At 52.6% G+C, this 23,554-nt stretch overlaps 7 protein-coding genes across 7 annotated transcripts; 4 read left to right on the forward strand and 3 right to left on the reverse strand.

Moving 5' to 3' along the window:
* Nucleotides 1-1,434: 1,434 nt before the first annotated feature.
* LTS14_010154 (uncharacterized protein) lies at nucleotides 1,435-2,055 on the forward strand (the record flags this gene model as incomplete). The annotated part of the gene is made up of 2 exons (XM_064842831.1): nucleotides 1,435-1,843; nucleotides 1,898-2,055. 2 exons carry the CDS (start codon nucleotides 1,435-1,437, stop codon nucleotides 2,053-2,055), a joined length of 567 nt encoding a protein of 188 aa, XP_064689651.1.
* Nucleotides 2,056-3,081: 1,026 nt separating this feature from the next.
* Nucleotides 3,082-12,117, reverse strand: LTS14_010155 (uncharacterized protein; the record flags this gene model as incomplete). Its single annotated transcript, XM_064842832.1, has 4 exons — nucleotides 3,082-4,140; nucleotides 4,197-6,404; nucleotides 6,459-11,764; nucleotides 12,048-12,117. 4 exons carry the CDS (start codon nucleotides 12,115-12,117, stop codon nucleotides 3,082-3,084), a joined length of 8,643 nt encoding a protein of 2,880 aa, XP_064689652.1.
* A 653-nt stretch (nucleotides 12,118-12,770) lies between these two features.
* LTS14_010156 (uncharacterized protein) lies at nucleotides 12,771-13,754 on the forward strand (the record flags this gene model as incomplete). Its single annotated transcript, XM_064842833.1, has 3 exons — nucleotides 12,771-12,982; nucleotides 13,044-13,395; nucleotides 13,449-13,754. The coding sequence occupies 3 exons, from the start codon at nucleotides 12,771-12,773 to the stop codon at nucleotides 13,752-13,754; spliced, it is 870 nt and encodes a 289-aa protein (XP_064689653.1).
* A 301-nt stretch (nucleotides 13,755-14,055) lies between these two features.
* Nucleotides 14,056-14,598, forward strand: LTS14_010157 (uncharacterized protein; the record flags this gene model as incomplete). The annotated part of the gene is made up of 2 exons (XM_064842834.1): nucleotides 14,056-14,135; nucleotides 14,205-14,598. The coding sequence occupies 2 exons, from the start codon at nucleotides 14,056-14,058 to the stop codon at nucleotides 14,596-14,598; spliced, it is 474 nt and encodes a 157-aa protein (XP_064689654.1).
* Nucleotides 14,599-15,634: 1,036 nt separating this feature from the next.
* Nucleotides 15,635-16,992, reverse strand: LTS14_010158 (uncharacterized protein; the record flags this gene model as incomplete). The annotated part of the gene is made up of 2 exons (XM_064842835.1): nucleotides 15,635-16,377; nucleotides 16,431-16,992. 2 exons carry the CDS (start codon nucleotides 16,990-16,992, stop codon nucleotides 15,635-15,637), a joined length of 1,305 nt encoding a protein of 434 aa, XP_064689655.1.
* A 2,125-nt stretch (nucleotides 16,993-19,117) lies between these two features.
* LTS14_010159 (uncharacterized protein) lies at nucleotides 19,118-21,695 on the forward strand (the record flags this gene model as incomplete). The annotated part of the gene is made up of 4 exons (XM_064842836.1): nucleotides 19,118-20,385; nucleotides 20,455-20,640; nucleotides 20,709-20,950; nucleotides 21,010-21,695. 4 exons carry the CDS (start codon nucleotides 19,118-19,120, stop codon nucleotides 21,693-21,695), a joined length of 2,382 nt encoding a protein of 793 aa, XP_064689656.1.
* Nucleotides 21,696-22,901: 1,206 nt separating this feature from the next.
* On the reverse strand, nucleotides 22,902-23,378 carry LTS14_010160 (uncharacterized protein; the record flags this gene model as incomplete). Its single annotated transcript, XM_064842837.1, has 3 exons — nucleotides 22,902-23,093; nucleotides 23,153-23,234; nucleotides 23,317-23,378. 3 exons carry the CDS (start codon nucleotides 23,376-23,378, stop codon nucleotides 22,902-22,904), a joined length of 336 nt encoding a protein of 111 aa, XP_064689657.1.
* Between the last annotated feature and the right edge of the window lie 176 nt (nucleotides 23,379-23,554).

The following is a 23,554-nucleotide window of genomic DNA, read 5'->3' on the forward strand; positions in this document are numbered from 1 at the left end:
CGTAACTTTCAACGCTGGCGAAAGTCAACCGACGCAGCACTACACGATGCGCGCCGCGATCGTCGAGGACCGTCTTGATCGCCAGCGCACAACCACCCGTCCAAGCACCTCCCTATCGATGACATGAAGTCAAGCCGGTATAGCCGTTGAACTAAACATCGCTTAAGATTGGAGGTGGAGGATGACGTCGAGTCGAAGCACAGACTTCGCCATTTGCCTTGGTCTTTTGCATCTTCGACTTCGCGAATTACCATCGATATAGCCACCCTGGTCGACGATCAGCATCATACCGTCTTCAGCCTAAGCGACGTTTTTGACAGTTGACGAGATCGGCGGCCGTTGAGACTTGCATTGGCAGCACAGCGTACCTGCCGTAGTGGATGCAGGCTTGAGGCATTTCTCCGGCAGATGTCTTCTTCCAGACGACCTTATGCACAATCGCACTTGCTTACCATGTATTTTGTATTGCTACTCCAGGCCTCAATACGACCCTGGAGCTCGTATTGGTTACCACCGGCCTGAAGGGATGACGAACGACCACTTCAACCTACCAAGTAGAAGTTGAAGGAGTACAGTATCGCATGGGATTGGGATCGGCTTTGGCGGACCCTGCTTCGCCATAATATTGACCAGGTATAACAAGTCCCAAACAGAAGTCACGGCCCAACCCTACAACTCCTGCCGAGCGTCGCATGCGCATGTTGCAGAGCCGCGTGCTATTGCCCTGGGAAGCTATCGCGGTTGATTGCCGTTAGCCTACCCTTGCCGCGAACATGATGGACGGTGAATCGGCACTGCAGCGTACAGCCACACACCACATGCAGGTTCATCGCTGAACACTATACGAAACGACGACCCCGAGTTCTAGCGACGAAGGTTCGGAGAGAGCCTGCTATATCACCGGGATCGTATTCAACATGAGAGTTTCCTTGGGCATGCACTGGAAGCGCATTGTTCACACTCCACCCCATCCCCGTCTCCAAGGTCGCCGATGACACTGATGCGAGGAGCGAGAGGCGGAGTGGTCCCCGCTTGGACGATGTCGTCGGTACCGTCGACTTCATTGGCTTGTGCTGATCTACTTTTCAAGTGGAAGACTTCATCCCATTGGTTGTGTCGCCGCGGCGAAGTAGACCCTCTGTCAGTATACCTGGCCACCTGTGATGTTGTGGCGATTGCTATAGACAGGGCCCTTGACAGATCAGCAAGAATTACCGCCGATCCCTATGACGATCGCAAGCAGTCCGCGTATGGTATGAGACATCACAGCTCGAGCCAGAGGGTCTGGTGGAGGCATATAAGAAGGTCAAGGTACGACCTCCGTTCCTGTCTGCATTCACAATCACACCAGCATCTTCTCGCTTCATCTCATCCTTCCAACCTCACTTCAACAACAACACCGACTTCACCACCAACAAACCCACCACATTCAAAATGAAGTTCTCCACCATCTTCAGCCTCGCGGCCACTGCTGCTTTCGCCAGCGCCGCAGCCATCCCAACTCCCGACGCTGCCCTTGAGGCTCGTCAGGCAAACGAGGCATATACCATCGTCGAGGCCCTCTACGCCGACATCAAGCAATACACCGGTGCTATCAACGCCACCGCCTCCGGCGTCTCCCTTACCTCATCCCTTGCAGACCAGAGCGCGGCTGCTGCCTCGTACCAATCGAATGTCGAGGCCATCACTGCCGCCGTCAACGCCGCTAAGGCTCAGACTGATGCTCTGTCGCCTGCTTCCAAGGTCCGCCGCCAGACTGATACCGCGCTTGCTGCTCTCGTTGAGAACCTGTTGCTTGAGGTCAGCGGTGCTTTGAACAACATCATCGCTACTCTTGGCTTGAGTAAGTCATACCTTATTACTTTGTCTCATCCTATCACACGCTGATTACATCTAGCTTCCCTCCTCGGATCGTTGAACCCATTGGTGGGATCGCTCTCTGGTCTGCTTCTCAGTCTCGAGGCTGTTGTCGATAACTTGCTTGCTGTTGTCAAGCAGTTGCTTGATGGTCTGCTCACGGGCTTGAGCGTTGGTCTTGCTGGCCTCGTCTTGTAGAGACATGTATCAACGAAACAGTGTTAGGACTGCGTGATGATGGATGAGATGGGTAATATGACACTGTAGCGGTCAGAATTATGGAAAACATGTACATTAGAATTTTGTACCAACAGTACCGAAGTCACGATATGTATTATCTTCACAATTGTCTAATGTTCCCCTTCGTTTGGACAAGCATACTCGTGCGATGAAAGCAGAGACTATGGGCATCGTGGCACAACATTGCATCCATGCATGTCCGGCCCATTACATCCCACACATCGCTAACAGAGTGAGCAATGCGGGTAAATGATTGCACCAGCGAAGGCAAGCTTAATATATAGTGCTCGTCAGCTATCGCAACGCTTCTTACGCTCGCTTTGTTGATGTACGCAAGACCGCTGTCGGCCTCACTTCCATGTCGGGTGGTGACTTATGCGGCCGCAAATACGACAGCTTGCTCGTCCTCACCTTTTCTGCTGTTGACTTTGAGTGTGGCACTTAAAGGAGCCATGAAGACGCTACGCTGTGCCACGGCTACTGGGAGAGGTCGACTCAATGGATCAGTCGTCTCGATCCCTCTCGGTGACGATCTCGAGCGCCGCGAGTGGTTCGATCATCGTATCGGCCAGTCTGCGATGGAATGAGCGAGCGCATTGAAATTAGGCGGCACTTCGATTGCCAAGTCGTCATCGAGACTGTGTGGATAGTTTGGGTTGGATCAGTACCGTCGAGTAGACGGCTTACGGTCTGAATAAGGATCTCTGTTGTGTGAGGCTTGGTCGCTTTCGCACATGGAAGACAATTTGGCGTTGTTGACTGCAACGCCGTAATTCGTCTTTCATAATTCTTTGACCTTCACAGGTTCTGTCATTGCAGACTGAGATTTTCTGGGACCTGGAGTGGTCTGAGATAAGAAAGATTCTGCAGATAGTCATTGACCATCTGATGAACATCGCATGGATTCATTATGCTTAATATTAGACGTCTGTTGCCACTTGGGACTGGGTACCCTAACGCCCGCTAATGACAACCGAAACAAATTTATACATCAAGTCGTGAGGTCAATCCACGAATCGACTCCGGCCTCGAGTCCGTCTCCCATACCGCCTCTAAATCATCATCCATACGGGATGGCCCTCGTGATATGTTGTACCCAGGAACGGACTCCAATTGACGAGCCCAAGGCGATGGCGCTCTGACAAAAGATCGGGCGGATGTCGCCCTCTGGAACATCCATGGAGATTCTGCTCTTGACCAAGGCGATGCAGCTCGGGAGCTCCATCTTTGGGATTTCGTCTTGTCCGCTGGTGCGTCTGTCGCCGACCAGATGTCTTCATCCTGAACCGTATAGGCAGTACTCTCGTCCTTCGATTCGAGCGTGAGAACGTATGGGTTCGCTGCCAGACTCCTAGACCGGAAGCTCGGAGCCAGTAGCTTCCCAACCCATAACAGCTGTTCGTGTTCCCGCAGGTAGCGGTCGCTTGAGAAGCTGTTGAGGCAATTCTCCCGGCCTAACAGACCTAGCTTGCGCCGTTGATCGGATTTCGAGTACATTCTTTCCGTGATCCGAGTAACTTCGTCTTTGGTCGGATGGAGTGAGATCTTTGGGAGATTCTTCCGCTCATCCTCTGTCTCGCCCGTGTACTCGGCCCACTCGTCGATCATAGCAAGCACGTCGATCTGGGCTTTGGCGAGGGAGTACGAGTCGTTAGGTGCGACGCAGGCGCTCAGCTTTTTCCAAGTCCGGGAATCCGTAACGACACGAAATGATGCGCCAACATCGGTACACACGACAGGTACGCCGGTAAGTGCCGCTTCACCCATAGCCAAAGGCAAACCCTCGGAGATGGATGAGTTCAAAAAGAGCCACGCCGTTTCCAGCACAGCTGATGGCTTTCCAAGTCCTTTGAGCGCCACATGGTCGCGAAGACCCTTGGATGCAAGGATCTCCTTACACTCTACCGAGTACGCTGGCGCCTTCTCCATATCACCGTAGATATCGAGCTGATAGTCTTTGAAGCCCCACTCGTTGACTATCAGATCGGCAGCGAGGATGGCGTTCTTGATATCCTTTACAAAGCGGACGTGCGATAACATAACCTAAGAAGAGTCAGAAATTAAGTACATTTTAATCCGCGAATCATCTTCTCACTTACCACAGTGGGCTTCTTCGTTTTGACTTCCTTCGTTGGCTTGAAGCTTTCAGGATTGCAAATGCCATTCACTACCGGGTCGATTTTTCTCTTGAAAGAGTTGCGGTGCTGGAGCGTTCCCTCCTGCGTTCCATGTTCGACCTCCCAGCCAGGGTTGAAGAAGTCTGCACAAGGCAAGACCACATCCGCGTGGTGCAGGATGAGGACCGATGTCATCCGAGAGAGACTCATCAGCGCCGTGCAGACAAAAGGAGAGTCGAAGGACATAGCCGATGAGAGGAAGACAGTCACTTCCCTCCAACTAATGCAGTGATCCCAGACATGGAAGCTGCAGTTGCGTAAGACCTTGCAGAGGATACCGTATGAGGCGCCAGCAAAATGGTGGGAGGCTTGAAAGATGTCTGGGATCTTGGCTGGGACTGGCAGGGAGAAGATGAAGAGGTATCGATGCCACATGTCGAGGGCGTTATCCATGTGTAGCAGCGTCGGATGTTCAGCGTCCAGCCATTGAGATATTGGAATGGCATTTTCCACATCGTCGTTGAGCCAGAGTTCGCGCCATTTCTGTTTGACCAGTTTGCTTGTCCAGACCTCACTCCAATGTCGCGAGACTTCGAAGTAGGCATTCAGGGCGACTAGGGCGGCAGTAGACTCGTCTATGTGCTCGCGAGTGAAGTTGACCGCCCGTGAGCATTTGACCAGACTCGTTAAGATCGGGAAGAAGTTCTCCCTAATGTCAGCGTCCGTCGTGCTGTATAGTCTCTGCTGTATTGCAGAATCTAGGGAGTCCTGGAAGACCCCGTGGGTAGGGGTAAGAAAGTCGAGGCCCCAGAGAGGTAACAAAGTCAGAGACTGGACGTTCTTCTCGATCTGAAACTTCGGAACGCTGAAGTCGTTCGCCGACTCAGCGAGGACGTGCCAGCGAATGGTCGTAAGATCGTTGACCATGTCACGACGGCAGGCAGAGACACCACCGCCCTCGATGGGCCATGTCCCAGTGTCCATAGCAAGCACGTGCAGTGTATCTTGACTGTCACTCAGCTGGGTTGACTGACTCCGTGTGTTGATCCTCGTATCACCACCCTGGCCAAAACTTGCCAAGTCGCTATACTTAAACGTCAGCGTCGAGCACCATGAGCTGACGTCTGGATCGACGTCGGTAGTCGCCATGATGGCGTCTGCGTATGTGTTCAAGTAAGTCTTTGCGGCCTCTAAGCGACCCAAGTCACGGCGTCTCCAGTATGGTTTGAGGACTCGATCCGCACGAAGCGCTCTCTCATCCAGCCACCGTGTAGTCACGGCATCAAAGTTTTTACCGCCCTTCCATGTCTTCCACAGGTGTGTCCGAGCGAGCGTGGTAGATACCGGATACCACTGAACATTGGTTCGAAGCAAGCGTGAGAGGAAGTTTGGGTTTGTGGACTTGATCGACAAAAGCGGGTTGTTGGAAAGGAAGCTGCAATCTGTAGGTTTCTGGAGGATCTTGAACCAGTCAAAAGCGACCATAGCTGGTGTCGCAGTGTGCTTTCCGTTCAAAGTGGTCTTGATGACGGGATGGGATCTATGGTCGTAATCCCAGACGCAGCGATACACCTTGGAGTCCTCCGCGAACGTGGCTTCCGTTACCTTGGTATATGGAAGCCATTTATCAGGTTGGTCAGCGTGTTTTGGCGGCGGTACGCACCATGATACCCTCATTCTGATATGATCGAGGGCAAACTCGGCACGAAGTAGCTCATCATCGAATCTCGCGTCCTTGCGATACCAGAACTTGAAGCGGACAAGATTGCCATCCTTGATGTAGGATCCGGCTGTCACATATCCCCTCTGGTCGTACTGTAGAAGCTGACCTTGTTTGTCACCGTCAATACATGTCCTTGAAATGGGCAACCTGGACGCTGCTGTGGACTGCCCGGAGGAGTATTCGTAGGTGTATGTGCGGACGCATGATCCATTGGCATATTCGGCTCTTTGCTGCAATGCCAAGCGGTCCGAATAGATGTTGACGGCCACCAGGTCTATAGTTGTAGTCGGCTCTTGTTTATGACGACCATTGTACTGCCGGAGTTGCTGCATGCTACCAACGTGAGGCTTGACAAAGCAGGTCGATGGTCCATTGGCACTTTCGATCGCAATCCGATGGTTCCGGACGACCACCTTAATACCTTTCATGTTGCTGCATAGGGATGACAACTCGTCGTTGTGATAGATCTGTACGTGTAAGTAAGTTGTCGCAAATAATGAATAACGGGTCATTATACGTACCAGGAACCACGGAATGACGATTTTCTGCAACGTATGGCAGTAGCCCCAGTTGGCATTTAGCAGGATCCTCGCAGGCCAGCGTATAATCGGGCTTGTGTTCGCCAGCACGTACTCCAGCTCTCGTTGGAATTCGGGTTCTGCAACTAGAGACATGACGACAAACTTGATGCACAGCCGAAGTCCGTGAACGGTGGAACTCAGTATCTTTTGGGTGCGCTCGAGGAAGCCTCTTCGGGCGCCTGAGCGCTTGCCAACAAACTTGGCACGTCCCAGGTGACCGAGCAAAGAGGTCTCCTGGAATTGTTCCACGTTGTCCTGGGACTCGACCAGGTCTTGGGCGAGATCGTGGATACTTGCTGTCAGAGTAGCGCCGAGATTGCACAGTGCAATGTGCTCTGCACCGGACAGCCCGGAGTTGCCACAGAAGTTCTCCTGGATGAAGCTTGTAGACTCCTCATCAATGGCGCAAACCTGCCCTCGACATCGCTTGAGAAGTGACTTCCTGATGTCTTGCGGGAGACCGTCCCACTCCGTGTCACAGTCGATGCCCAGTAGGAGGTAACGAAGTTCGTCCTCATCCTTGTTCTCAATGGCCTTCTTTCGAGCTGACCTTGATCTCTCGAGCTGCCGCTTCACGCCATAGGGTACGCTGAGATTGGCCTGTCCGTCAAGGGCGATGCACTCGGCTAAGAGCGACTGCTCGTCAGTCCATCGGAGCGCTGCTCGGGTCGTGGCTCGACACATAGCTTCTACGATCATGATGCAGCTGCCGTGGACGTCAGCCTGCCCTTGGGTAGGTGATGAGACGAACACGAAGACGTGCAGCTTGTCGCCGAGCGTGCGACTGATAGACCTCATCTCCTGGCCCTCCTTGAGGACCTCGTGAGGTGAGACGATATCGACAATTATGTTACCTTGTGCCCAGAGTGTAGCTACGTGAGCCAGAAGATTTTCGCTTGCCACTGACTGAGCACAAAGAGGCTCGAACTTTGTGGAGATATCCTTAGAAGTGAGGATGTTCATGACTCCAGTGCCCGGGTACGTGGTAGGCTCGATCCTGTACTGTTCTTCGAATGGTACGCTACAGCACGCTTCGAATGTACCAGACAAGACCGTATGAGATGGGCATGAGCTTATCGAAGCGCAGGAGTAGATTGCTGGCTTTACTTCGGTGCTTGCATGTTTGAACTTCGTACTCGGCCTTGGCCATCCGATATCAGCGGTTCGGATCGATAATGCTGCTGCCGTCCACGTGGAGACCGTCAGAGCTATGACACTGCTCCATTGGAAGTAAGGATGATAAGTGCGTAGTAACGGCCCTAGCAGCAGTCCGAGGGAAGCCGCTATCAGTAGATCGACCATCGCTAAGGATCCAGTATATATCCTGTTGTACTGGTACCAAAGAAGGCCGGTATAGGCGCCGAGATAGGCCAAGTACATGATTGTTGCATCTTTTGATCCCTCAAAGGTCCACATCAGGACACAAGTGATACAGATACCCCAAACATGCGTGAAGAAGAACTTCGCGAGGTTGCCCCAATAGAGCTTCCGCCTGGCCCGAGCATCATGTCGAGCAGCGTCTTCCAAGAAGCGCAAGGAGTCAATTGGTTGATCGGTCTTCTTGTTGGCGATTGCCCACAGCGGCTGCGCCACGCTGTCTAGGCAGACTGCTGCCAAGAGGTAGTAAGTCAAGCCAAACCCGACGGCAAGGCGGAACATGCTGCTGTTGGCCGCTGAAAGCCCGACGATAGAGCCACCAGTCAGTAGAGCCACCCACTTGTCCATAAGCGCAATGATGAAGTAGAGAACTCCACACCAGACTTCATTGCCTCCGAAGCGCCAGTGTACGAAGGCGTTGTGCAGCTTGAGTCCTTTCTGCATATCCTTGAGCGTATCGACGGCGGCCTTACACTGACAATTCCACGTTGGGCTGAAGGGAAAGGGCATTTTTGTCCTCGAGTACTTGCAGTACCAGTCCATGATAAACATGGTACCGTCGTATCCACGTGCAAGTTTAAGCACCAGCTCATCTGTGGTAGGTTTCGACCAAAGCCAGCGCTGACGCTCCTTGTGTATTGCAGCCGTTAGTGCCGTGCGAGGAAGTGGCGTGGCGGAGAGATCGTTTAGACCCTCGGGTAGGGGAGTCCCAGATTCCTTCATGCTCATAGTGTACCAGTTGACAACATCAGTATCAGAGACTATTGGAACCCTCAGATACCAATTACTCCAATTTGATAGTACTCTGCGGGCTCCGAAGACCAGCGAAACCAGGAAAGCCGTCAGAACACAGGGATAGACTATAATGTCGTGGCCGATCCACAGCGTCAACAGAGGCGAGATGAACAGTATCGGTATGCATGCGACGACGGTCGTTCGTCCTGACAGAAAGGCGAAACCTGGCACTTGGTAGATCGACAAGGTTGCCAGCAAAGTCAAGTATGTCGACAAGAGAGCAAAGTAGAAGAAGAAGATCCAGCCGGCATAGAAGGAACCAGCAATGCCGACAACCACCAACACCACTATGCCCAGTCCGAGGCAAATAGCAATTCCAGCAGTTAGGCGCGTGAGAACAAACATGTTCATCGCTGGGAATGCCATCGCAAAGAAGTAGTAGCTACCTCCGCTACCTATCCATGTACCGATGGCGCCGCACGTCAACAGCCCGATGAACAGACCGATGGTGGCAGAAGTCTTCTCCAAGTCAGACATGTAGGTACTGATGTAGAGACCTCTTCCTATAGTCGTGAGCAGGAGGATATCAATTAGAGCTGGCACTGCGAATATCCCCAGAAAGGAAATTGTGTAGAGCAGTGGTGGGCTTACCCGACCAGAACTCGGATCCTCATCAACCAGCTTGGAGGCATACGCGGTGGGGAGTTCTGTAGTCTTGTCGTCCCGTTGTGGTGGTTGATGCTTGAGATAGTAATTGTGATACTTCTGCGCGAGGATCCTTCCAAGGGCGATGGACTTCATGTCGAGATAAGCTTCACATTGCGACCCTGTGGCGAACATCTCGGCGAAGCAGGCTGCTTGATCTGCGAAGCGATTTGGCAGAGGATTACGGTCTCGTACCTCTTGGAAAATCTCGTCGACGGCTAGCCTCCGGAATGCGCAGAAGACCGACAGCGCGAAGAAGTCGGCGGCGGCGTCGATCTCACCTTTCTGGAGCACCGTGTCAAGACATGCTTCTACGTGTGACAGTAACTCGCTGTCCTGGGTAAGAAGCATCCCGGGTATCCTGGCCTGGATCTCCTTGAACAGCGCGATGGCTGCGTCCCGCTCGGGCTGATGGCAGCCCTGTTCACGGTACCAAGTGAGTCTGGAGTCGACAAGCTGCTCGATCGAGACCTCGCCACTTAAGTAAGCACTCGTGTTTAAATCTCGCAGCGCAGTAAGAGAGGGAACCTCGATCAGCTGATACTCGCAGCACGATTGTACCCGTTTGGCCAGTTGCGGACAATCGGAGTCTTCACTCAAGGCTAGGCGCCGCAGAAGTATGGTCGCTTCCGTCGACGTAAGCTGCTCAACATCATGTGTGATTTGCTTTGGCAGCTGCCACTTCTCAGAGAAGGTACTGCAGTGGTCGGCGAGCAGATTCTCCGCCAAGAAACAGTTGGCCCGATCGACCTGTTTGCTTGACAGAAATGTGTGTAGCAGTATCCCCAGGCGATCCACGCAACTTCGTGAGAGATAGATGTTGGTACATCCAAATGACTCGAAAGAGTAAAGGCCCCAGAATTGGACCGCTTCGCCCTTTCGGAATCCAGCATGCAAACCAGTGTAGATTTGTAACGAGTCGTTCTTCGAGGAGTCACTTGCGGCCACGAGATCCAGCAGCTCTCTCATCTGGACAATCGTCGCAGGGCTGATCCTTTGAGCTTCGTACTTCTCCACGAAAGATTTCAACTTGGCCTCCATCTCACCAAGCTCGTCTACTGTGATGCGTTCGAGAAATCCAAGGTCCTTCAAGCGACGCTGCCCCTCGACGAGCTCCAGAAACTCCTGCGGATCGGCATCTTGTCCAATTGGGAATCGACCGAGGGCTGGGTACTCGCGACCGCTTCTACTATACGTAAAAGGATCTAGCTGTATATCGCGTGAGATCATAGGTGCTGTGAGCTCCCATGATGCTGACGACGAAAGCCTCTTGACTTCCTCTGACATGAATGGAGATGAGAGCGCCAGTTTAGATGCAAGGCCAGGTACGAAGGACTCGAGCTTGTCGTACGCGAGAGCATCGCTACTGGGAAGGATCCGGATCTGGACGTGTTCGTTAGTAGTATTCGAGACCGCCACCTTGAAAATATTCACCCTGTCGTTCTCCCGCCAGACTTGGTGTGTTGACAGGACCTCACTGCCTTTGAGCCACATCAAGGCACCAAGCGGCTCACTGGATATCGTCATGGTTGCAGCAATTTCTGCATCGCGGAGTGCAGTCTCGGTGCCTATCCAGCTGATCGTAGTGTTGAAGCGGCACCAGTTGAAACTTCGTTTCACGACGTCGTAAGCCAGCTCTGCTCCATCGTCTACCGTCTCCCACATGAGGAAGGAATGCCCGCCCATCGAGGCATGCTTAGCTAGAGCCCTCTGAACAATGCGCATAGAATCCATCTGGTAGTATTCGCAAGACTTGCCATCGTGTGATAAGGTCCCGTTGCGACAGATGACGCCTCGAATAAGTGACAGGTCGATCCTCGTGCATGCATCAGATGAGAGGTATGTCGGCGGGGCTATCTCCAGGTAGACGTCCAAGTTTAGTGCAATCAAGCATTCAAGGACCTCGTTGAAGACGTGTGGTTGCCAAATTGATTGCCAATTCGCCAGCAACACCCCAGTGTAAGGCGAATGAGTGTGCGGTGTAGCTCTACAATGCGCTGCCAAAACCTGCGCTAGCCCGGCCACACCTCTACATCCGATGGGTTCGTCATTGCTCCCGCGCAGGGTTGAAAGCTGCTCGACATCCAGACGGGCAAGAACCTGCTCAGAGGTGCAAGTGGAAGCCGCCGCATTTGATGCTCCTGGTTGCTGCGGGTCGAGGACGACCAAGTCCCACTGCGACAGAAGCCGAGTTTGACATTGAGTTGGCGGGACAGCTATGCTTCCCAGATAAACGCCGAAAGACTTCGGCTCTATGAGTGGAGTCTTCTGACCATGCAAGACCCCTTCGGCTTTGATGGCGTCGAGTCTGCGCGCAGAGTCTTTGGGGATAGTTCCAACTTGATCACGTCTTGAGTGTAGGGCGCGTACAACCCTCTGAAATGCGCGGAAAAGTGCATAGGCTGCACCAAAGACGAGCCCAAGCAAAGCTATGATGGCAATGGTCTTGAGCCACTCACAACATTAGCAGGTGTCAAAAACAATGCCAAGCTCTGCACTACTTGCCTTCTGCCACCAGCCCGCAGTCATGGACTTCCACGCCCCCAGTGCATCAAGACCCAGAAACACAGCCATGGTAACGCTTACGCCGGAGTAGAAGAAACGAACAATGTAGGAAGATGGCTACGATGCTGTCGGAAGAGGGTTGAACATACTCAAGTGCACGCTGTGAAAGTGATCTTCAGGCATGCCTCGCCTCTACTCGAGTCTCACCTATACCAGATTCGCCATTTGCGACAGCTCTATCGTCAATGCGAGAGTCCAGCGTGGCAAGATCTTGCATGGCCGAGAAGGCCAGGCCCTTTGGCTGCTGCTCGCGATCTAAGAAACCCAAAATTGCATGTATACCCGAGCTAGATCGCTATTCTAGGACGTGCTGCGTGTGGTCCATGTTTCTGCTGAGCCAGTGGTTGCGGTTGCATCAGCTCATTACACATGCTGCCCGCACTTATGCCGCTCATCGTGCCCGTACATTAGCCACCAGAACCTGACGGGAGGCGAATGGGCTGCGCCGGCAGGCCATGCATCTGCCTGGCAGCGTGGCCCAGGTGCGCATCGCCAGCCGTCGCGGTTGTTTGCAGCTTCGCATCGTCGCAGTGACATTCTTGAGATATTGAGTTCAGGCGAGACTTGTTGGCCCTGCGGTCCTACCGAGACTGGGTGACCCTTGCACTGCACGAGAGATCAATTTGAAGGTGAGAACCAAACTTTGCGAGTGCGTTGGACTAACGTACCACGGGGTCGCGCCGACGCTAAGAGGCACGGGCCCGTCTACCTTTGGCTTCGTGGCATTGTCCTTCTTGGGACCTGAGGCGAAAACTAGCATGCTGCAAAGGTCGTTGGTCGCCACCACCAGCAGCGATCCAGCCGGCACGCAAGAATGTCAAACAAATACGGTGTCTACATGCCGTCTGGACAAGAGCAACCTTGACAGTCATGGAGGCTCCTCGATTCGCGATTGAAAGACAACGACGGCGATCGAGACGGACGTGGTTTGCTGTGAGCACCGTTGCAGTTCTGGCCATACTCGCCATTGCTGTTCCACTGGCAGTCATACTGCCTCGAAAAGTACACGGTCCGCCCACTGCTGTGATTCTGCCGTTGTACTCTTATCCTCTTGGTGGTGCATGGGACCCGCTATTCCGCACGTGAGCATGCTCCTAACTTGCTCAGTAGCATCAGCCATTGCAGTGCTGACCAGACGAGCAGTCTTGACAGCTCTCATGAGCGCCAGTATACCGTGGTGATCAATCCCAATGATGGGCCCGGCAATACATCTGGACCAGGGGAGGACTACCTCGCAGCTATTGCACGCTTGAATGCCTATGCCAATGTACGAACGATTGGCTATGTCCGCACAAAATATGCCAGCAGGAACATCACGTCCGTAATGCAAGATGTTACGACTTATGCTCACTGGTCTACCATGGCTGCTAACTTATCAATACATGGTATCTTCTTCGACGAAGTTCCCTCGGCCTACTCCCTTGACGTGCTCCAATACTTGAGTACCATCAACGATGCTGTGAAGTCGTCGGAGGGCATTGCATCGGACAAGCTGGTACTTTCACTGCCTTGAACGTCCCGAATATGAGCTTGCGCTGATCCTGACAGATCGTTCACAACCCTGGCACCGAGCCAGATGCCCCCCTCGTTTTGAACAGCACGGATGTAATTGTCTCATTCGAAGACTCCTACGACATATATCAGACCAAGCGAGCAATTTTGAGAAGCCTGCCCTTGGACAGGTCTCGGTATGCATTCATGGTTCACTCTGTACCTCCGTCAGTTGGCTTCAAGAGTTTGACCAGTCAATTGAGCACTCATGCGGCATCAGTATTTGCGACGAAGTTGAGTCAAAACTTCTACGAGAGCTTCGGGTCGGACTGGTCGGACTTTTGCCATAGTGTACCGGTGTGATTGTACTTGTAAAATACCACATGTGCATCACGTCTCATCCAAGCAAGATGGCAAACTTGTTCGCATGGTAGTGGTGAGCCATGGAGCTGATGAGAACAACGTGAGACATTGGCAGTGGTGATTGTGGTCTGGACGCATTGTCACTGGAAGCCAAACCTTTCCAAACCTTGTGGCGCTTGGCACATTCTATAAGCGAGGCTGTAAGCCGGACCTATCTCAACTCGTACCTGGGTCAGCTTCACTTCTGTTTCGCTCCTCCCATAGCAGATTCCGCCAATTTGTCACCTTTCACAACGACAAGATGTCAAGAAAACCTGCCGTCATAGTTCCGTTGTACAACTATCCACTCACTCCCCTGACTTGGGAACCACTCTACAAAGCGTGAGTCGTGTCTTAGGACACGGCTTCAAGAGACCCTGCCCTAGAATCTGACTGACTTGTCCTCGCCAGGATTGTGGCTTCTCCAGATCTTGAATTCATCATCGTCCTCAACCCGGACAGTGGACCGGGTAAACCAGGGAATCCTTCACCTGATGACAATTATGCTCGCGAGGTGCCGAAACTAAACGCCTTGGCCAACGTGTGTACTCTGGGATACGTGCGTACAGATTACTGCAAACGAAGTTTCACCACGGTATGCCAAGACGTCGCGAAGTATGCTGGGTGGTCTACCCACTGCTCAAGCTCTGGTCTCTTCGTGCAAGGCATCTTCTTGGACGAGACGCCCAATGAGTATGGCACCACCCAGGCGTCTTACCTGCATAGATTGGGCGCATACATCAAACATGCAGAGGGGATCCAGGGACGGCGACTGGTGGGTCATATCCAGGTTCTTGCAGGTTGAAATGTGCATTGTCAGGCCACTGACCCACTACGTTTCGTCTATACAGGTGATTGCCAACCCCGGTACGCCTCCTCACCGAGGCCTGCTTGGACCGGATACAGATGTGGCAATTTTGTTCGAGCAGAGCTATCAACGCTACGTGGCATGCACAATGCACGAGCAGCGGGTCTTGCAGAATTTCGAGCCGCCCAGAGCAGGCTACATCCTGCATTCGGTCCCCACGAATGAAGTGGCCAGCTTAGTTTGTGAGCTGCGAGGTCGGGCAGGGTATCTCTTCGTGACATCGCTGCGGCACCGCTATTATGAGAGCTTCGGCCCATGTTGGGAAGCATTTGTAGAAGCCTTGCGGACGGAATGCGCTTAGCGCAATATTTCGTCGGCGCCACTTTTCTTACGCAATAATGTCTTTGAGCATCCAGACCCTGGTGTGGCTGACCCGTGCCTACTTTCGATGCACTTTACCTGGTACTGCCACTGCACGGCACGGCAGTGGCACTGTATAGAGTACGTAGGCAATATCGAACAAGGCTCGACCGTGTAGTCATGCAGAAGGTCTCGAGCTGACTGCGAGGATGATCTTTCTCCCCATCAGTGGCAGTGTCATAAACCCTGAGCCACAAGAGCTTCAGCATAAGATTCCATCCACGTGGGATGCGCTGTCTAATCTGTCTGTCTCACGGCATGTCGGTTTGTCTGTTTCCAGCTATAAGTGAATCCGATCTGCATGATGTGGCGAAATAAGGTTCTCGTTCCTGAAGATCGCGGCTAGTGGCGATGGCGTCATGGCGGATCGCTAGTCTAACGCGTGCACGGGCACATCCATCTGACCTGCGGTTGACCTCACTTCACGGCCTGGGTCTGAAACGAGTGCTGTAATTCACCGACTATGATGGACACGTGGATGCTCTATGCTGTTACTCGATGCAAACGTTACACTCTATCTGGCCAATCATGCTACTCATCATGGGTCCGTGATCGCTCATGCAAATGCCAACAACGCTAGATTCACAATGCACATCGGCCAACACACGAACTCTCATACCGCTACTCTGCCGGAGCTCTGGAGGTAGCGCCAAGTGTCGGCGGCACAGTCTTCCAGTGACAACTGCGTTTCCCACCCAAGCTCTAACCTCGCTCGATCCGTCGCGGCGACACAGAAGCCGACATCACCGGTTCTTCGGCCAGTGCGGTTGACTGGGATTGTTCGCTTCGCTGCCGTCTGCATGCAAGACACGACTTGGTCTACCGTCGAGCCTGTACCAGTGCCAAGGTTGTACGCACGGAAGGCGAAATCCGCTGGTCGTGCTCCTGCAGTCGCTAGCGCAGCGACATGGCCCCGGGCTAGATCCATGACATGGATGTAGTCTCGCACTGCAGTCCCGTCAGAGGTATCCCAATCCGTGCCAAAGACATCCAGCGAGGCTCGGTCGCCCACGAGCACTTGCGAGACCACCGGAAATAGATTTGTCGCCTTTTGTCGAGGATCTTCTCCGAGGAGGCCTGAAGGCTCACAGCCTACCGGGTTGAAGTATCGTAGTGCAGTCAGTCGCCACGAAGGGTCTGCAAGTGCCACATCCGCTAGAATGGCCTCGCCAAAATACTTCGTGCGGCCGTATGGCGACGTCAGGCCACCGACGTTGGGGACGAGTGTCATGCGCTGGCCTTGGCCGTCAACGTGTGCGGTCTCGTGGTGAATCAGCTGCTCCTCTTGCACTGGCTTGCCACCCTTGCTAAGCACGGAGCCATAGACGGTCGCAGAGCTGGAGAAGACGAAGTTTTCTGGCCTCCTGTCAGACAATGTCACATGTTACCCTGGGTAGGAGTAGACTTACGAATGCCAAAATCGCTCAGCAGAACTAGAAGGTCGATCAGACCAGAGACGTTGTTTTGGTAGTAAGCCAGCGGACTCCGTGTGGACTCTTCGACGGACTTGTAGGCTGCGAAATGAATCACGCCACTGATATAAGACAGCCGAGAGCTCTCTGGTTCTTGGATGACGTATCGACCGAGTATCGTTCGTAGCGCGGGACTGCGGTAATCCAGTTTGTGGAGCTTCAAGTCAGGACATTTGCCACCTTTGGCTGTCCAGTGCTGCTTAGCGAGGCTCTGAATGCTCGTGAATTTTGACTCGTACGAGTTGCTCATGTTATCGACAATGGCTACGTTGTAGCCCTCCTTGAGCAATTCCAGGGTCGTGTGAGAACCGATGAAGCCTAGACCGCCGATGACGAGTATGTAGCTCCTCGCGTTAAGGCTGCCAGATCCACTAAGGTCGAGGTTGGAAATATCATCGTCTCTGTCGTCGTCGGAAATGGAGGAGCGACTGGAGACTGGAGAAATGCAGGGCGAGCTAGTGGATGAGGAAGAGCTGTTATAGCTGTAAGAACGACGCATGGTTGCTGAGTTGTAGTGCTGTTGCTTCTGTGAAGGTCGGTGGTGGATAGAATGAATGTGAAACGAGAGGTTGAGAAGGAATGTGATGTATAGCGAATGCGCTGTATAGTGAATGTGCTGTTGAGCGAATGTGGTGAGAGATGAACTGCTATACGATGGGCTCCGCGACCGCACTCTTTATCATGAACACGCAATGTCGACAGGCGTTCTCGCCAACGCCCATCCTTGGCGAGCCTGTTCTGGGAAACTTCATGACAGAAACCTACAGCACCATCACACCTGAGAGCAAAAGCCATGTGGGCATGAGCATTGTCCAGTCTTCCAACAGGCATTCGCCTGATTAGAGTAGAACTAGCGAGACGGACGCAAGCGACTGTGCGCGGACGGGAAGTTCCCTTGCATCCTGCAGCCAAAGATGACTTCCTGCTGACATTGCCACGCAGACGGCATTTGAGCGAACCAGATTTTCAGTCCTCGATTCCACGCACGGACCCGTCAAGGTGCGTATTCTCAGCCAAATATACTTTGGCCGATGTGAGATGTCTCATCCAGGGATACGGAACTTTCCTGCCTCGTGGCATCTATTCCATATCCTCGGGTTTCCTCGAATAGGCAGCTACAATCGTGCATGATGCCGTCTTGGAATTCTGGACCATTCCAGGAACCTTGTGTCAGGAGCTGAATGCTTCGAGAACATCGGTGATTCTGATGAGCGAATCATGGCTACGTGAGTGACACGATGTCTCTCAGTGGCGATACTCACAGCCTCGGGGCTCTCGGCAATCACCATTTTGCTTGGGATGATAGCATCATGGCTGTTGCTGAGAAGACCGACATTCCAATTTTCCCTATATCTATGTTTGATGAGCTTGACTGGCTGTAGTCAGGCCCACGAGATGTAGTGCCGCAGTACCGGTCCTGAAGGGCGACGCTGAGGAATCGACATTTGCTTGCACGCTATTGATAACAGTTATTGACATCTTCTGAGGTCTACTTGGCAGAATTTTGCAGATACAGCACTACTGTTGACGCTCCGTGACCCGAACACTACGATTGAACCATCATCCACATCCGTCTGAAAAGCCTTCCAAGAAAATTCGCAACTAGCACTTCTAGTATCCGTTAGACAGCTCGCACAGAACAGCGGACGGTACGCACCTTGTCTACGGGTTTTGAGCATCCTCCGTTGGCAGCAGTGTAGCAGCCCCAGGCTGCAGCATTTTGACAGTGACATTGCTAGATGTTCGCAAGCGTCAGCTTTCTTCTTCTGTATGTATTCCAACGGTTCTCTTGACTTACGCTCTTGCTGCTCAGGAACACTGGACAATTGGCAGGCTTGCAGTCGCAAGGTTTCTGAAGGTTGGGTAAATGTTCGTCGATGAGCGCCGTTGTGTTTTCAACGGGCTTTAAGATCTTGGCAGCGCTTGCAATTGGTAGCAAGGCCGTCACAAGAGCGATGATCATTGTGGTGAACTTCATAGTTGCGAGTATGATTTTCCTTTCACTTTGTGATATTGTGTGTGAGAAAGATGGTTGGGATGTGACAAGCAAGATGGAGGAACTTGACCTAGCAGCCAGACGTGACCCAATTGTTGTGCCATCGTTCTAGACGCCTGATGCTCGTGATTCCAGCTGCTGCGGACATGCTGTCTCAAAAGTCAAAATCTGGTGCGGCGTGAGACATTTGGCCACCCATGCACCTTCGGTACTGTACCATACACCATCGAAACTTCTATACTCGATTTTACACTTTCTGTGACGAATCGCTAGCTTGTCGGCTCTCCGGACTGAGTCAAGGCAGGTACATGGTTAGCTTTCGTTAGCGTGCCGGCGTCATACTTTCAGCTGCCGTCTGTTCTATTCCAAAGTGTTTGAGTCGCTTGCCACTAGACTCGCCTCACGGTGCCTTGGTAGAGAACGTCTAGACTCCTCGTATGTGGTTCGAGACAGTGAGCCACCATGGGCCCACGTTGCGCCGACTTTGGTGTGCACGCACACGTAAGTACAGCACCCCGATATAACAACCGATTCAAGTCGGACTAAAAAGCCGCTACCCATCCCTCTTCCCATTCTTTTGTTCATACGTGGCAGAGGAATTGCGTGGTGCGCAATCTACTTTGCAACGATGTCGCTAGTTTCCGCACTCGTTTGCGGTCTTGGTCTCGCTCTCCTCCCCGGGCAATGCGCGTCTGCCACAACATCTTCGAAAGTAGCATCCACTACTTCGAAGACGACGACTACTACTGCCAAGTCAAGCACCTTGACAACGACCGCCGCGTCCTCGTCTTCTGAGCAGGGAACGACAACCAAAATCTCGTCAGGCGCTGCCACTACCCTCGTAACCTCTACCGCTAGCTTGTCAAGCTCCGTTTCAGTGACCACCAAGTCGAGTTCTACCTCCCTGATCAGCTCCGTATCCACTGCCTCAGGATCTTCAACACTCAGCTCCACCTCTGCCTCTGCTTCCGCCAACGCCACGGCTGTTGGGGGCCAGAAGGTCGACCAGACCATACTCGTGCTGGCCCGGTCCACGGCTGAGGCATACTCTGGCTACTCAGGCTTGGTCGGCTATGGCATCCCATACCAGGTTCTTATCGTCCCACAGAGTGGCGCCTCACTTCCAACGCTGAACTCATCGGCTAGTCATGGCAGCTATGGCGGCATTGTCATGATCTCCGAGGTCTCGTACAGCTACTCCTCGACGAATTGGTCCAGCGCGCTTAGCCCGGACCAATTCAACCAGCTGTATAGCTACCAGTTGGCATTCGGTGTACGGATGGTCCGCATAGATGTATATCCACAGCCGACCTTTGGTACTCAGACTACCATTGCCAGTACGGGATGCTGTGACACAGGTGTGGAGCAGCTGATTAGTTTCACCAACAACACTGGCTTCCCGACTGCAAATTTGAAGCTGGGGGCTACTATGTCAACCGCATCAATGTACCATTATCCAGCGTCTATTACTGACCCCAGTACGACGTGGCAGGTTGCAAAATTCGCACCCGACTCTGCTGGCCAATTCACTAGCGACTCGACAGCTGCTGTGATCAATAACTTCGGCGGCCGTCAGCAAATGGTTTTCTTTACGAGTTGGGCCACCGAGTGGTCTCCTACATCGGCTTTCTTACAGCATGCTTATATCCACTGGATGACCCGCGGACTGTTCCTAGGCGCCCGAAAGATCTACCTCAGCACGCAGATTGATGATGTTCATCTTACAACGGCCCTCTACTCACCAGCGAACGCAAAATTCCGTATCGGCCCCGATGATCTAACGTCCCATGTCTCCTGGACCAAGAGCATCAACGGTCGCCTGCCGAGCGGGTCGAACTATCAAATTGAGCTTGGTCACAACGGTAACGGGGATATCATTAATGCCACCAACATCGAGTATGCAAGCCCAATTCCATCCCACACGACCTTGCTATGGCCATTGCTAACCTCTCCTCTCTGCTACAGGTATTCTGCCAATGTCGACATCTGTAACCCAGTCGATGCAGTTTATCCGAACGACCAGCCAGAAACTGCACTTGAGTTTCAAAAGCCACTAGGTACTGGTGCGGACTTCTGGCCGACAACGCCCACAGCGTATAGTTGGAGTCTTGCATGTGCTCAGGTCGATCGTCTTGCCACGTGGTTCACACAGTAAGTGGTAATTCCTAGATGTTGACATGGCGGAACATAAGCTGACACTGGGTCTCCCCGCTCTGCAGGTCTGCTAACCGAGACGCCTTCGCCCATATCTCCCATACATTCACTCACCTGTCACTCAACAACGCGACCTTTGACGATGCCTCACGAGAAATTACCTTCAATCAAGCTTGGTTGAAGTCGATGGGCATTTCCGCGGGCAAATTCAGTGCGAATGGACTCATCCCGCCAGCCATTACCGGAATGCACAATGGGGATGTCATTAATGCTTGGATGACCAATGGCATCACTTCAGTCGTTGGTGGTACGTATGCACGAAATAACACAGTACGGACTAAGCTAACCAGTCCTGCCACCATACAGACAACAGCCGTTCCGTGTTAACCAACCAGCAAAATGGTTGGTGGCCTCTCATCTCAACGGTGGCCAGCAATGGCTACGCAGGTCTGACTATCATACCTCGCTGGCCAACTACAATGTACTACAACTGCGACCTCCCGGCATGTACATTGCAGGAGTGGATTGACACTTCCAAGGGCTCTGGCGACTTCAACTCGCTCCTGGCTTATGAGAAGTTCACGACGTCTCGCTACTTACTGTCTCTTCGCCAAGATCCATACATGTTCCATCAAGCCAACCTCAGAGCGGCCGACGTTCCAGCAACTACTGTAGGCTCGGTGAACGCTTACTCTTTGCTGCAGATCTGGGTTGAGACGGTCACACAAGAGATGACGAGGCTTACGAACTGGCCAATTGTCACCAAGAAGCACGACGATATCGCGCAGACCTTCTTGCAGCGCATGGCCCGAGACCAGTGCAACCCTAACCTGACCTATCAGTACTCCTCGGATGGCTCAAGCATTACGGGTGTCGTGGTGACGGCTTCGGGCAATAGCTGCAGTGCACCAATCCCGGTGACTTTACCTGGCACAGGTACAGCGTCGAGCGGTACAACGAATGATCAGCTTGGATCGGAACCTTTGATCATGTGGGTGACGCTGAGCGGGTCTCCAGTGACTATCAATCTTGGGAGTTCCGTAGCGATCTAGTGATTTTTGCTTTCATGTACCTGCACAGTAATATCGTTATGTAGCAATTGATATTTATTGACACGTTAGACTACAGGTTGTATCATGAATATCTGGGCTTCTCGATATAACTGCTATCATCTCCACGTCGCATAACATGACTTCAACAATTTTCCACATCGGACACGTGTATAAGAGCAATTTCCCACAGCTCTAATTTATAGACGGATATCTCGCATCTGATTGAGGTGAGTGTGTTGTCATTGGACCTGTGATAGTGATTGTTTGCGTGGAGCTACCGCTTGGAGGAAGTGCATAGTTTCACAACATCAAACCCTCACCCAGGATCCGCCTCGTGTCCATGGCATCTAGACGCAAAGACCGCCGATATGATATTGGATCGCCAATGGTGTTTGTATATAGCACTAACGATCACTCGAGGAGGAGTAATATATGTCTCATACGCACGACGTGGCTGGATGAATCCTTAGAACCACGATGAAGCTCCTGGAGCCCTTCTCTTGCCTGTGAGACATCCGAACCATATGCCAACTAGCGGCGAAGTGCCCTACCTAACCATGTGAACGTAATCCGGCTAAATTCCTGTAGCGCTCCAACTTGGGAGTGAAATCCTCCCGTACCGTTGAACAAATGGTAGGTAGCTTGGTCGCCCAGCGCCTCCTTGGTCTTGATAAACTGATTGACGAAGAAGCCTTCGAGCTCAGCATCTGCAGTCCAAACCGGGACCTTGATCTGGTGGATCAAATTCTATACCATGTACGCCTTGGTCAATTGGAGAAAGTCGTAGGCTGAACGTGACTTGAAGGACTAGAGAGTTTGGTGAATGCCCCATCTTATTGTCTAATCGACCTCGGAATCATCAGCGAATTTGTTTAGGAGGGCTTCGAAAGCGGTCTTGTTGCCGGAGTTGAAAAGAGCGACTGCCGAGGGTGGCAGAGGGAAGTAGAAGCTGTCAAAGGTATTGAAGGCGCCTTCGTCTAGCATTACGGCGGAGAGGCGGGGCTCAAAGGCTGCAGCGTGGGCAGCCAGATAGCCGCTGAAGGAGTAGCCGAAAAGCACTAGACGTCATGAGTCGACCACGCCTGATTGATGCTGTAAGAGGTAGTCGATTACGGGGGTCACGACTCTTTCCAAGTGAGGGATGAAGCCAAGGTCTTGGCGCCAGCTTACTGTTGGCTGACCCGGTCCTTTGTAGGTGACGCAGTTCTATCCACTAGCTAGTGCTGGTACGACGACTGTGTGGTACAGGACTCCTTGCGAGCCGTCGTACCCATTGCCGAGGATCAGCGTCGATAGCTTGATTGTGTCATGATTGGGAGCGTACCAGATGGCTTCGACTATGAAGCTGTCGCTTGGGATGTGCAGACGCTGGCCAGGATATGGCAGTGAGGAGATAGCCTGTTCGAAAGCATTCAGCTTTTACCTCCTTTCCTCGTCTACAATCTCTGGACGCTCACCCCCAGCATCTCCTGCTTCCAAAAATTCCTGGCCGACTTTCGACCCCGGTACGGACGCATACGCGTCTCTAAAGCGTTCTGCCTGAATAGACAGAGTATGTCAGTATGGAAAGCATTATTCGTCATTTCCTGCCCACTGTACAGATCAGAGCAATATTACTTACCACAAGCCCAGCCTATCCAGGTTGCTTGAAACCTTTCGCTCCTTGACGCTCGTAAGAGACATGACGAAGACGATCGGATTATGCTGGTGTCAAGCGAAGCTAGTAGAAGAATCAGTAGGTTCGTTCCAAACAGAAAAATCGGGTGCGGCCTACGTATAGCTCAATAGTGATAGTGTGAAGCACTAGAGCGATCCAGCCCGCAGTCCCGAACGGAATACCCAGGGATGCACCAATCTCA

Source organism: Recurvomyces mirabilis (genome assembly GCF_035927965.1).
Source record: "Recurvomyces mirabilis strain CCFEE 5264 chromosome Unknown scaffold_37, whole genome shotgun sequence".
Taxonomy (NCBI): domain Eukaryota; kingdom Fungi; phylum Ascomycota; class Dothideomycetes; order Mycosphaerellales; family Teratosphaeriaceae; genus Recurvomyces; species Recurvomyces mirabilis.